Source organism: Rhodnius prolixus, unplaced genomic scaffold, assembly GCF_049639745.1.
Source record: "Rhodnius prolixus isolate KJV_2025 unplaced genomic scaffold, Rpr scaffold_13, whole genome shotgun sequence".
Classification (NCBI taxonomy): domain Eukaryota; kingdom Metazoa; phylum Arthropoda; class Insecta; order Hemiptera; family Reduviidae; genus Rhodnius; species Rhodnius prolixus.
This window is the reverse complement of record NW_027411583.1, coordinates 10,460,805-10,475,274: the sequence shown is the minus strand read 5'-3', so window position 1 is coordinate 10,475,274 and position 14,470 is coordinate 10,460,805. Positions and strand designations below refer to the sequence as shown.

General features: G+C 37.5%; 1 protein-coding gene across 16 annotated transcripts in view; it reads right to left on the bottom strand.

Moving 5' to 3' along the window:
* nAChRalpha4 (nicotinic acetylcholine receptor alpha4) overlaps positions 1-14,470 on the bottom strand; it is a 204,102-nt gene that overhangs the window by 91,396 nt on the left and 98,236 nt on the right. For all 16 annotated transcript variants that reach the window (XM_074116204.1, XM_074116205.1, XM_074116206.1 and 13 more), the window contains one exon: positions 12,287-12,331. In XM_074116204.1, the coding sequence (XP_073972305.1) occupies positions 12,287-12,331 (45 nt within the window). The remainder of the gene's footprint in view (positions 1-12,286; positions 12,332-14,470) is intronic.

The following is a 14,470-nucleotide window of genomic DNA, read 5'->3' as shown; positions in this document are numbered from 1 at the left end:
ATGGATTCTATTTAATGGTTAATATGAGAAATTTATAGTAAAGTATGTTAGGCGGTTATAGGCTAGACCCGCAAACCTAAGATGTATTGAGGTACTAGTCTTATTTAAATTTAAATTTATAGTAAAGTATGTTTGCTAGTCGCCTCCGCCCACGACACCTAATTACTGGCAGTTGGACGTAAAGCCCGCCTGAATAAATAGGCAATTACTTTACTTTTTTTACTTTTACAGGAAAAAAAAAAAAATCTTTCTCAAAACGTTGAAAACACAAAACAGAAATTCTGTATTTCTCCTAGTATTACTGCCGGTACTCACCAAAAGTGAATTACACAGCCAACAGAGTGTACTCTAGAAAGTGCCATATTTTTTTTTTTCTAGGGGGGGCCCACTTTACTGGGCAGTTTAATGTACTTCTTTTTCTAGCTTCCTTCCTACTCAGTGTCGTGTGATTTTATTCGATATATAACTGGCAAGAAAGGAGTAGTATCCACTCAGAATCTCCCAGCAATACACGGACTAAACAAAAACCTCCTAAACAGAAATCGTTACAGCCATAGAATACTACTAAAGTCACCCAGTTTATGGGTGGAAAAATCAACCCAACCTAAACCGTCCTTAAACACTTTTGCAATAAAGGGCAGTAAAAGAGGAAGTAAGGTTTAGGACAGACCGGACAGTAAAGACAAGCCACTTCACCAAGGGCTGGCTGATAGAGTTACGCACTCTTAACTTCCTCAATATCCACAAATTTGTCTCTTTCTCTCCCACACTATCACAATATTTATAAGTTGTAATACACGCATTAAGTAAATGGTGCATGTTGAAGTAAAGTTGACGGAGAAGGATATTGGGTACAAACAACTTCCTGGATAATAGAGACCTCAAACCGGAAAGTTCCTGAAAATTCGTTATCGAAAATTAGATGCGATCACAATACTTCTTCCTAACTAGTAAGAGACAGTAAAAAAAAAAGAAGGGAAAAAAGTTTATGGTCAGGAATAAAACCCATCACTACCCATGTCCCAAAAAGTTCCATAAAAATATTCGGGATGGTACTGCTTGTATTCGTGCAGAAAAGCGAGGAGCCAGGAAAATATACATAGAATTATTAGCACACCCACGCAAAACCCGTGAGTTCAAAAGAGAAAACTATGCGAGTGGGTGAAGAGACAAGGAATTTTGCGAATTCCGGTCACGAACAGTAAGAACCCTGCCCACCTCCATCCGCCCCCCCGGAGGGAAAGTGTCGTGACAAGAGATGTGTGCTGTGAGCAAAGTCTAGGGAGAGGATGAGAGAGAGCAACAGAAGGGACTTTCCAGACCCAGTTCGGGAGTTAAGTTAAGTAACTCAATACAACCGCCATATATATACTCGTGACAAGCGTTAAAACAGCTCGGGATAAGGGAGGGGACACCCCACAACATTCTCTTGTATCATGCTGAAAATATGTTACATAAAAGTTCCAAGTTTTCAAAAAAAAAAATTGTTATTTACTTCTTTACACGCTTTAGTTACGAGTATAAACGCGCTTCAGGCGGTTATAGGCTAGACCCGCAAAGCTAAGATGTATTGCGGTACTATTTTAGCCCTTGGATTTTATTTAATGGTTAATATGAGAAATTTATAGTAAAGTATGTTAGGCGGTTATAGGCTAGACCCGCAAAGCTAAGATGTATTGCGGTACTAGTCTAGCCCTTGTATTTTATTTAATGGTTAATATGAGCAATTTATAGTAAAGTATGTTTGCTAGTCGCCTCCGTCCACGACACCTAATTTGGTAGTTGGATATAAAGCATGCTTTAAAAAATAGGCATTACTTTACTTTACATTACTTTTAAATGGCTAACATTCAAATCTTGTCAAATTTTACGATATCAAGTTTTGAAGTCCCGTTTTAAAACCCCCTGGGATGACCAAAATAGTTAGAAAAATGCCGCAAGTTCAGTTCACAGATTTGGTCCCGGTGCTACCATCAAAACAGACATTAAGCTTTTAGTGGAACCACTATCCGGAAGTGGAACTTTAGTAATAATACTACTGAAGTTCTATTTTGTAGTTATAAAGAAGTTATTAATTAAATTAATTAAAATAAAAAATACTTTGTATTTTCAACACCAAATTCATTGGCGATACCACTTAAAACTAAATTTTACTAATTAAATTTACAATCTAAAACTTATTTATGGGAAATCCATTTTCCAATTATAAAGCTCTACAGGGAGCGTAACTTTTGAATTATAGAACAGTCTCGCTTTTCCAATCACAAATACCCATTATCTGATTAACAGTTTCAGTGTCACCATAAAATGGACTAATTTTAGGGCGTCCTATGATGGGAGTGTATTTTATGTTTATAAAAAAAAAAAAAAATCCAAGGTCACAGGAAGTTAGGTGATGTTAGCCTCAATCCAAGCCTTACAAACTAAATTATTCAAAGGAACGTGCCTTCAGCTTTTAAGATATTTAAAACCTGACGACACTAACTACACTTTCAATTTTAAAGTGTCGAATCCAAATGAAAATGTCTCAAAATAAAAGAACAGGGCTATCTTAGCACTATTTCTTCGTCTTTCTTTCAAATATTATTAGGGATTCATTAAGTTAAATCCAAAATATGAATGAAAATTGGGCGTGCGGAAGTGCCACTCAGCTCTTTCGACACTTTCGTGGCAATTGCAACAGGCGATTTTGCCGCGCTCATTTATTTATCGATCATACAAGATTTAAAAATTCGAGCACCCATTTTTTCTAACCTACTCAATTCTTCATAGATTTATACAGTTTTATAAAATTCGACATTACACTGAACTGACCTAACCTAACATTCCGCCCTAGAACTATCCTGAAAGTAATACAGAAAAAAGATTACAATCTTAAAAGAAAATTTAAGTAAAAAAAAAAAAAAAAGTAAATAAATCGCCATTTATTATTTCTGGGCCGGACTTAATGATCTAGGGGACGTGTATACTAACCAATAAGATCGTAGGTAGGTGGGGTAAACGATGCTAAATTACACGCCCACAGACCACTTTTAAGACTAAGTTCCACCATTAAGACTTTTTAGGCTAATTATTTTTATCAAAATTGTACTCTATAATTTTTTCACTCTTTTTTCCTCCATTAAGTGGAGGAAGCTCTTACTTTACAATTATTACTTTCCAAACAAATAAAAATCAACTTCAGGCAAGATTTGAACTGGAGATCTGACTCTTTATCAGTCCACACTTGTAACCACTACACAAAGCGGTCTCTTTTAGATGAAACATAGGAGCCACATTCGATGAAACAACTGAAAAAAAAATCAGAGAAAGTATTGAATCGTGTTGTTCATCGCTGAATCGATGTTAGAGAAAGCCATCCTCTCCAGAATCACCAGGAAAGGGCATTGGAACAGTTTAAATATCACATCCCTGGATCTTTCCATTACCTACAGACCTCAAAGTTCAGCAAAACAAAAACCTAAATAAAACTAGTAACCTGTAAAATAATTAGAAAATTTAAATCTGTATGAGAGAAATGTTCATGAGGGACTCCGTCCACAGGTTCACTAATTTAACTATAAAAATTACTTTTTCGATCGAACTCAATGAACCTTTCATTCTGATTCTGTCGGTGAGAAATTAAAATAAAAAATCTGCAACTGAAAGGTAGAAAAAAAAGGTAAATAGAGAACACGAACTGAGGGGCGAAGGGGAAAATTTAAATTTCATAAGTTCAAGAAAAAAACTATTCCAATTAGGTACTCCACGTGTTTACAACGTGTTCATGAAATACAGAAATTTTTCGAGACAGGAAGAAAAAAAAATGAAACAGGAAATAAAAACTAAAATATAAATAAGAGAGAATATCTAATTAGACTAGAGGAAGTAAGGAAGAGGAACCGGAAGAAGTTGGTAACTAATAGATGACTGAGGTAGCCCCGTACCAAGGATTGAGGGGGGCAGAAAAGCCTTCTGCATATTACCATGAACTAGTTTTGGGTGAGTGAGCTATTTTAAGGACTTATAAATATGTAAATAGCTTTATTCAAACTTTTTTGATCTCATTTTCCACGACCAGCTGTTGTGGTCGTCGACGGGAGAAAATGTTGCTATAGAGTGGGCGGGAAATTCAAACAATATGCAACAACTTAATTTCGTCATCGACCCAACAATCATATTGTTACGCGTTTATAGGGTTGTATTCTAGACTTGGATACGACTTTTATGATCTTTGGGGAGGGTAGGAGTTTAAGAAAAATGCCAAATCCCGTTCCGACAAAAAAATATTTATTCTGACTCTCTTAAGTATTTGTTCCAAGAATGAAGACGCGTCTATGTTCGCGTTGTGATCAAAATAACGTCTTTCTGGTTTGGATACCTGGTCATTCAGGACATAAGGGAAACGAAGCGGCAGATTTATTGACCCGGGAAGGCTCTGCGGGACACTTCGTTGGCCCGGAGTCCTGTTTTGGGGTTCCGAAGTTTGTTAAGTCTGCGACCATTAACTTATTGGTCGGCAGAATAGGTCTCAGGAGTGGTGGTTTGCAGGAGGAGTTTATTAAAGGCTATTCGCCGAGGCAAAACTGCAGAATTAAATCCGTCAAGATCGTGACCAGGATATTTGTAGGCCAATTGTACTGCAGGCTGCAGAAAACACACATGCATCGCATGGGCCTGGCAGATGGATAGCCTCTTAGATGGTTCTGTCAGGAAGAGGAGGAGGAAACGGGCACTGCACGTGTTGTGTCAGTGCGAGGGGCTCGTATGGCTAAGGATGTTACTTCTCGGGGAGGAAAAACCAAGGCCTGAGGAGCTTTACCCAAGAGTCGCTCTCCAGCATCAAAAGTCTGATTAAAAGGACAGTTCTGTAGGGTGTGCTTTAGAGTGAGGGGAGCCACAATAGATCCAAAGGGACGCGTAGGCCTTGAGGCCGCCCTAATCTAATGTTCGGGTTGTTCTTAACCACAGCTGCTACCACTTTCTGCATCCGAGTGTATCTCCAAAATTGTTCTTGATACATAATTATTCCTGTTACCATAATTATGAGTAAAAATGCAAATTTTCCAAGTTCAGCTCCCAAATTATAACAGAACTCCAAAGTACTTATTGTAAGATCCAATAGAAATTATTCTTGAAATCTTAAAGTGTTTTACGAGATGGGATTACAAGCTGTAATCTTGTAATTTGTGTTGTAGTTATACTGGGAAAAAGGGTCCAACCAAAGCCCTTTATCCTTTTACTTTCAAAAGGGTGCCTAGCCTAGAACAAAGAAGATTAAGGAGAACACCTGATATTTCTCTGATGGGTTCCTTCCTTCAAAGTTTCCATAAGTTCATTCAAATGGAATGAACATTTAAACTGTTGAATTATTTCCGGTTGAAATGGGTTGCCCCCCTCTTGCTTGGACATGGTTTTGTTTTCAGAAGGGCCCCCCTCCCAAACAACAACAACCGCTACTGTTTTTGGTGTAAACATCGTTCATCAAAATTCGCAACCTTTGGTACTTCTGGCTGGAAATTCCATTGAAAAAATGTCGTCCCTACTTCATGTATAGAAAGGCCCAATCCTTACGTGGAAAAATTATCATGTATAAATTCCCCTTGCACAATCCAGGAACGGTGTTGTACAGTAATAGTAGGAGAACCTAGAGAGGATCTAACCCACTGTTACCAACCTAGAATGGTCAGAGCCAATATGCAAATTTAAGTGTACTGTAACATTTACATAAGGTCAACCCATTTTATATACTCAGTTACACACACAGACTTAACATACTTGTTTTTAGTCTAACATGCTCACTCATACAGAAGACAAATTCCCACTAAGAGACTAGAGATATTCGTATGGTATCAGTGTAGCTTGCAAGTTTCTATCAAGTGTGTGTGTTAGAATGTATTTGCGGTTGGCAAAACTGTCTACTAGTTCAACTGCTAGTCAAGTTGGCCAAGAAGTTTAGGTTGGCCATACTAGGGAGCTGGTTAGGAATCATTGGAGTACATATAATTCTCCACATAATACGATTATTTAGATGGTGTGTCTGTGGGTAATCAAAGACAGATTTCTGCAGAAACAATCCATTTGTTCAACTACCATTTACGTACACAACATCAAGGCAGATGGAATTTTCATTATCAATTTCTACTTGCAAATAATTAAGAGTTAATGAGTTAATTTTTTGAACATTAAACTGTGAGGAAAGCTTATGCGCATCTCAAGGCTCCAGAGCGAAAGAGAAGAGCAAGTTCCGATTCTCAATTATACCTTCTCCACATGCGACAAATTCAAATACCTTGGCTCTGTACTGACATCAAATTGTGACATAACCGCTGAAATAAAAGGAAGAGTAACTGCAGCGAACAGGTGTTTGGATGCGTTACAAAAAGGTTTTGCGGTTTAAGAATTTGTCACGTCCGGGAGAGAAAATTACGAGTATTATTTATAAAACAATAATAAGGCCGGCAGTAATGTACGGTAGCGAGTATCTTGGGCAATGAAATAAGAATGTGAGAATATGCATAGGGGATATGGGCGCGAAAAGTACTGCGAAAAATCTACGGCCCCCGGTGTACATTAACGGGGTGATTGGAGGCTCCGAAAGAACGAAGAACTCAACTAACTATTGGGAGAACCCGGACATAGTTTCTTGTATCGTCAAAAAAAGGCAGACTGAGGTTGCTCGGCCATATTGCCACGGATGCCCCATCATCGAGTTCCGAGAAAAGTATTATATGGACACCCGGGGTAGCGCAAGACGTAGAGGTCGTCCCAGGATAAGATGGTGGTTGGATGACGTAGAAAGAGATCTGTGAAAGGTGGGGGTTAGAAGATGGCGCCTAAAAGCCGAGGATAGGGAAGAGTGGCACTCTCTCTTGAATGAGGTCCAGGTCCTACTGTAGGACTAGCATCATGGGAAGAAGAAAAAGAAACTGTGAGGAAGTGAGAGGGTGTCGTTTACCACGAAAAAGAGGGCGTAGAGAGCCATCTTCAGAGCATCTAGAAAGGGCACTGGCATTGGGGAAAGCAAAGGTTTTTGGCAGAATCCGATGATAGGAAATCCAAATTTTTGGCTTTGTATATCTATTTTCTTAATACATCTTTTAGATGTACTAAGAAGGGTTGCTGGAAGGTCGGAAGACTGTTGCTATTCTGAATCCTGTATTATGGAGCAAAAATATTCTTAACAGCACCAAAAGAATATAATTTATGAAGCCCTAGTGCAAAGTATATTGTTGTATGGTTTGCGAGACATGGTCAGAGTTGGGTCGCAAGATCAGAAAAAAACTGGTAGCTACCAAAATGGGCTTCTGACCGCAGATCTGCGAAAAAATTTCCGAAGAGAAAAAGTAACGAATGATAAGATCCGGGAGATTATGAATGTCCAAGAAGTAGGTACTGGAAGTTCATCTGTCTGTGTGAGACGACTCCAGTGGTTTGGCCCGTGTTAAAAGAATGGCTGCCAAGAAAGATTAACCCCAACAGGTTTTGGATTGGGAACTGGATGGTAAAAGGAGGAGAGGCCGCCCGAGACTTACTTGGAGGTCTATAGTCGATATAGACATGACAGGCCATGGTTTGACGGAGAGTGATGCCCGAGGATAGGGTTTATTGGAGAAAAAAAATATTTGGTGAGGAAAACCTCAATTGTGGGGAAACTCCTTAGGAAAAAAAAAATTATATTTTCTCTAATCACAATTTTATTTAATGCAATTTTTCTTGAAATTTACAATTATTTTGTACGGGGATACCGGAAGAAAGGACAAAATGTATTCCAGGTAGAGTAATCTCTCACACAGAACTACGTGTTAAGAAGTATTTCCTCTTGGAAATCAGAATTGTAAGGTGCCCCATTTTCTAGAATAGATTAGGGGGCACCTTTAAAGGGAACAGGAAATCAACTAAATTTTAGTACAATTGTAAGTATCAAGAAGATATATGTACGATAACCACAGCAAGAGGAAGTCGTGTGAGGCTACACACTAGACCTTTTTTTTACTCTCCGATTCCCAAAAGGAACTCAGAAGAAAAAACGAAAATATGAATTTCCGGTGTCTAATTATTTTTGAAAATTTGCCAGATATAACTAATGCCCGTAACTTTTGGACAAAGAATAGGAAAACGGAAAAAAAAACCTAAATGCCCCTCCAAAAAAAGATAGAAGGCCCCACTTTATTTCCGTTTTAATAAAATTAAAAAAAAAATGTTCTCATACGTCACTATATTTTTATTTATTTTCTCATTTCCTTTTTAATCTGCAATTTATTTCTGCATTAAGACTACTGGTCGCGAGTTGAATGCATTCCACTGGAAATGATTTATCTCCTTTATTCTAGCCACTTCTTTATTTTTTTTATTTATTTATTTTTGTTTTTGAACCTCTCCGTTAACTTTTTTACAGTCCCTTTATTTTTTCTTATTAAATAGTTTATGAGCTTTTAAAAACTAATTTTTTTCCCCCTCCTGAAACTACTTAAGTTTAAGGGCATTCAACTAATCTAATCGTAGCTTTATACTCAGCAGTTTCGATCTGAAAAGTCGTAATCTAGAACGGAGCTATTAACCGCAGCTAATGAGTTTCAAATTTGCCTTAAGAAGACGGCAACATTAATCATCTTCAAATATGGTATTTCTCTCCCTTCCGATTCTCAAGATTCTGACGCAGACATTACCTCCACTAATTTCCTAATTATTGAGTCATTATTTAGAGACAATGACACCTTATCAAGAAACCTATCATCCAATCTAGAGAATTGCCCTAAAATGAGTTTTTACTAGAACTGGTGATAAGAGTAAATGTTATAGAGGTAACAGAAAATTCGGTAGCAATTTTTCCAGTAAATCTCAAAAGAAAAACTTCTGTTTGGGAAATTTTTCTTTAAATAAATATATATTTTCGCAACATATTTAACCATCCCCAATTTAACCACCATAGAAATGCAAATTTCAAGAAAACGGCACTTTATAGGAATCTCTCTTCCAGAGGAATCCTTAATTACACTTTCATCTTAATCCCAAGTTGTAGATTCATAAGGACTGTATAAAGTTTAAGTAGAATCCCAGGAGTGGTTATCGAGAAAATATCAAAAAAATCAATTCTCAAAAATATAAAGGATTGTATTCTAAAGTTTAAGTAGAACCCCAGGAGTGGTAATCGAGAAAATATCAAAAAATCAGTTCTCAAAAATATAAAGGATTGTATTATAAAGTTTAAGTAGAATCCCCGGAATGGATATCAAAAATCAATTCTCAGCGCCTTAAGTATAAAGAAACTCTTTAAAAAACTTCAAAAAAAATAAGTGCAGAAGTACTTTCAGCTTCTTAACTGAAGCGTCCTTTGTTAGCATCTGTTAAATGTAATATCAAAATTGAACTTCTTAGAATTACTCGTTTTTTGAATTACAGTGGATAGAGGCAGACGGACTTAGTGTGAAATGGAAATTGAAAAGAATACCATCCTAATACTTCTTCCTTTTACGAGACCAATAATCGAATATTTTCTCTGAAAAGAATAAAAGTCGATAAAGGACCGAGAGAACTTGTCAAAGAGAAAAAGTAGCGAAGAAGCCTTAAGAATGCCTGCAGGAGGAGAAAGTGTGCTGTTGGCGACACTGATTGTGACAAGTGATTGCCACCAGTCTAGGCTGACACTACCACAGGGGCACCAACTGAATTTTCCTTTTTACACTTTTTTCTTCTCTCACTCCCACTGTCCGGACCCATCAATCCCCGGGGGGTCTTATCTGACGCTATCATTTCTTATCCTAGCTTTTCCCCTCTCTTATCAACAAAAAGGGGCCTCTCCAAGACCACTGTTTGGTGTATTCTTTCCACATCTCTTGGATGAGAAGCACTGCACCAAATAACAAACTGGAAGATAGAATTCTCTGTTTATGTTGTGTTGTTAAATGCACAAATCTCAAGATTCTATAGCATTTCCTTTAAATGTCTTTTATTTATTAAGTTAAAGTAATGCCTACTTTTTTCAGGCATGCTTTACGTCCAACTACCAAATTAGGTGTCGGTGGACGGAGGGACTAGCAAACATACTTTGCAGTAAATTTCTTTTATTAAAAATTAAATAAAATACAAGGCCTAAGACTGGGGGAATCGAACCTACTATACCAGCAATACAGCTTAGCTTTGCGGGTCTAGTATCTTAACCACTCGGCTACCATGACCGCCTTCATATTTTATTAAAATTTTGTACAGTTGTGTTGTCAGACGGTTGGTGACAAGATACATTTTAGCAGGTTTTTTTATCTTTAAATACTATTTAAATAAAATCTGCAGCATTTAAATTTAACTTGTCACCAACCCATCATCAAGCACAGAACAGAACAAAATTATAAATAAAATAGAACTTGATAGAAGAGCAAGTAAATGAAAGATTAATGCACTTAGCGTACACTAAAAAAAATTATAATTAATTGAATTACATATAACTTTGCGAGAACAAAAGTTAGCCACCACTGATACTAATCTGGAAGCTGGCTGAGAGATCGCCCTGACAGTCAGACTGACAAGCTCCAGAGTTCTAGTTAATTATGAATTTAATTTAACTCCAGATTGTGCTCAACTCTGCAGTTAACTTTTAAACTGTAAATAAGTAAACTAATCCAACCCCATCCCTCGCATAGTCAGAACTCCCCATAATACTAAAGCAGTTCAAGTCTTTGCTAAAAGACCCATTAATGCAACTTAAAAGACTTAAGAAATTTGACAGAGAAATGGGAGAATATTTAGGCCCAAATCTCTCTTTCTCTCTCACACTTAACTTAATAACCAATGGAATCCCTTAAAATATTAATCTGAACACTCATCAAGACTTTCTAAGCCAAATTTTACGTAAATTTCTTAGGATCTTAAAATTAGATTTAATAAGAAAGAAATATAAATCCAAACTGATGGTAAGAGCTAAGAGTTTTGGAACGAACACATCTAGGAAACTAATAGTTTATATTTTTAATCGACTGAAAATTGGGCGACAATTCTGTGGAATATAAAACATTTTTCTTCAGATTGACCGGAAAAATCAGGGAGGCTTAAAGGTGCAATCTCTCTCTCTCTCTCTCTCTCTCTAAAGATACATTACAGAGAACTAAACCAATTTTTTTCGCGTAGATGAAGGTAGCGGAAATAGAACACTAACCGCGGAAATTATACTAAAGAAAATTTGAGATCGTATTAACCCCACACCCAAACTGTCGTCTCTGCAAGAAAACGAGCTTCACCCGAGCACATTGCTATTGTGAAAAACAGAGTTGCAAAGAAATCCAAACCAACCAGAAATACCATCCCCAAAGAGACAATTCTGAAAGAAAGGATTGTCCGAAAAAAGAAAACGCTCACCTTCCCCAAGTTCCGATGAAGAGGACGAAACAGGAATCGAATTTGAAGAGGAAAGTGATGCCATTTTAGAAATCGATGAACCAGAATGTACAGGATATGGGGAAAGCTACAACAAGACCAGGAAAAAAAAGATTGGTTGGAATGCATAATATGCCGGAAGTGGTTCCACGAAAATTGCTCTTCTATTGCATACGCTTGCCAAAACTGTGGTAAAAGCGCATTTAAAAAGAAGAATAATAAGTAAATAAGTAAATAAGTAGGGAAGGGATTAGCTATGAGGTTAGCATACTGGACTCCCACGCGGAGGTCCCGGGTTCGAATCCAGCAGCTGAGCCTTAGATTTTCTCTTCCTAGGAGCTTCTTACAGCTCACTGTCCGGTGATGGACAGTGTTGTCTGTAACGAGAGAACACTGTCCGGAGGCCGGCAGTGCACTGAAAAAAGCTCCGGGCGCCAATAACCTGAGATGTTGACGCGCCCTAAATCATAAAAGAAAAAAAAAAAAAAAAAAGAAAAAAAAAAAAAAAGTAAATATTAAGTAACCATTCATTTTTTTCTGTTATTTTTAAGTTTTACTAGCGCAATTTCATTTACAATATGTGGCCATCTCTCCCAAGTTACACTGGCCAACTCACCCAACCCAGTGGGGGGGGATAGATGGCCAATTGCTATTTTTTTGTTGTAAGAATAAAAAAATGTTTCCCTTAGCATTTTTTCTGGAATTTTTTCCTTTTCTTATGTTTGTGAGCGTATGAGGTTTCCAAAAATAATAATAAAGTAAGCCTAGCCCCTTGCAGGCACCCTCCAAATAAAATGGTGGCCATCTCACCCTACTTTACCCTACATACAGGGCTGCTTAAACCTAGGCAAAGAGGAGGAGGGCGCTAAAAGCAATCGTCATAATATGAATTAATTAAAACACATTAATAACAAAATATTTGGTAACTTCGTTAACATACCTGTTCAACCCAAAGGTTGGTAGTCATGATTTGATTCTTCAAATTCTGTAACAATAAAAAATTAATAGTTAGAAAGTAATAGAACAAATTAATTAATAGAACAAAGAAACGATAATAGTCCAGGCTTGCAGGTGCCATGAAGGACGAGAGGTTAAAAGGGCGAACCACAAGGCTAAAATGTTTTGTGGTAACTAGGTTCGTTTCCCGGCCTAGGATTGTGTTTAATAGAGTAAAGATCTGGTGGGCACACTCACATGACTTCTACGAGGTGTGGCTATTAAATAACGAGACTGATGCTGCTACAGAAGAACAATGCATGCACTAAATCCGTAACGACCGACAGCTGTGCAGCGTAAAGCCTTCTATTTCGAATGCAGCGTCTCAAGTGTTTGTAGAGAAATCTGTCTGACCGGAACCGTCGTTTGAGTAAAGAGGTGTTAGTTTCGTTTTGCCGAAAACATGTGATACTACACATGTAGTAGGAGCAACGAATTGTCGTGAAATTTCACATCAAAACTTGGTAAAACCGCTACTGAAACTTATCTTTTATTAAAAGAAGTTTATGGCGATGAATGTTGTATCACGTGCGCAAGTTTTTGAGTGGTTCAAGTGGTTTCCAAGATGGCCGAGAAGACGTCGGAGATGATGACCGCCCGGGTCGCCCCCTTCCACGTCCAAAACGGATGAAAATATCGATTATAATTAATCAACATTACTACCGTGGAGGTGCTTGCTCAACTCCGTGAAAGAGTAAGGAAAAAAACGACCCCGATTTGTGGGAGGAACCAGTCACGGGGTTCTCCATCAAGACAACGCGCCAGCTCACACTGCATTGTCTGGTCAAGACGTTTCTAGCCAAGTACAACATCCCAGTTTTTTAGGCCATCCGCCTTATTCGCCTGACCTGGCCCCCAAATGTGACTTTTATCTGTTTCCCCCAAAGTCAAATCTGCATTAAAAGGAACACGATTTGCAGTCCGTTGATTCTGTGAAAGAAAAAGCGGCACGCGTCATGCAGAGGAGCTCGCCAGAAAAAGACTTCCAGCACTGTTTCGAACAATGGTAAATTCGCATGGAGCGTTGTAGGGATAGGGGAGGGGTGTATATTGAAGGTGATAATAACTAAATATGTATAAATTTGAAAATAAAATGTTTTACAGCATCAGTCTCGTATCTTTAATAGCCACATCTCTCGTATCTAACTCAAAAAATTATCTTCAAATAACAATATTTATTAATTTTAAAATTCCACGATTTCTGTACTTGAATTAATGGTAGATACACAGCACGGACAGACCTACCGATTTGAGTAATCCACAAATCGTGTAGATTTCCGGTGAACGTTCCCAAACTGATTAATACTCACAAAAATCAAAAATACTCCCACTTAAAAGGAAGATAAGAAAAAAAAAACCAAAAAATATTCTATCGTCAAAAAAGCTCACAAGATAACCGTTTGGGTCGAAACTGTGTCCACTGTTTGATTAGAAAGATTCAAATATCGTTTTATCTTTGCAAACAGCTTCCTGCAAAGTTGGTTTGAGTTATTTATTGAAGAGTTTTGTTGAAGAAATAAATTCGAGTTATACAAATATTTTCCGAGCCCTAAAACGGAAGGAAGGGGAAAGAAGATAAAAAGAAAATTTGCTTACATTAGCGGAAATTAAATATTAAATGTTTAAAGAAGAATTGAATGCGATCCAATACCGACGGATGCTAAGATATATGGTTTCATCTGTAAAGCAGTTTAAGGAGGAGATAAGCTGATGTTCCTATATCTTAAAGAGATTTTGAGAGCTGTGGGACTTACTTTCCCTCCTTAGGAGATCATTCTAGGAGGGTACTACAGGAGGCCTCCTTTTTTAAATCCTCTTAAGTCTTTTTTTTTACTTCTCTTGCATACATACGACAGGAAATGTAAGGCACTGTTGCAATGAAAATGTGATTGAGTAGGCAGTGCTTGGTATTAATCCGTCGCAGTTAGATTAATCAATTTGGTGAAGAGATTACGACTCCACTTATGTTTTCCCGTTTCGTGCTACACTTGCTGGCTCAGTGGAACATGAATTTTAGAGCTATGAAATTAACAGAAATATCACCAAATCATGATAGGAGCAATATGGTTTTTTTTTTTGCGGAATTCGTTCGCACTCAGTGGTAAATGTTTTAACGCTCTAGTACTAT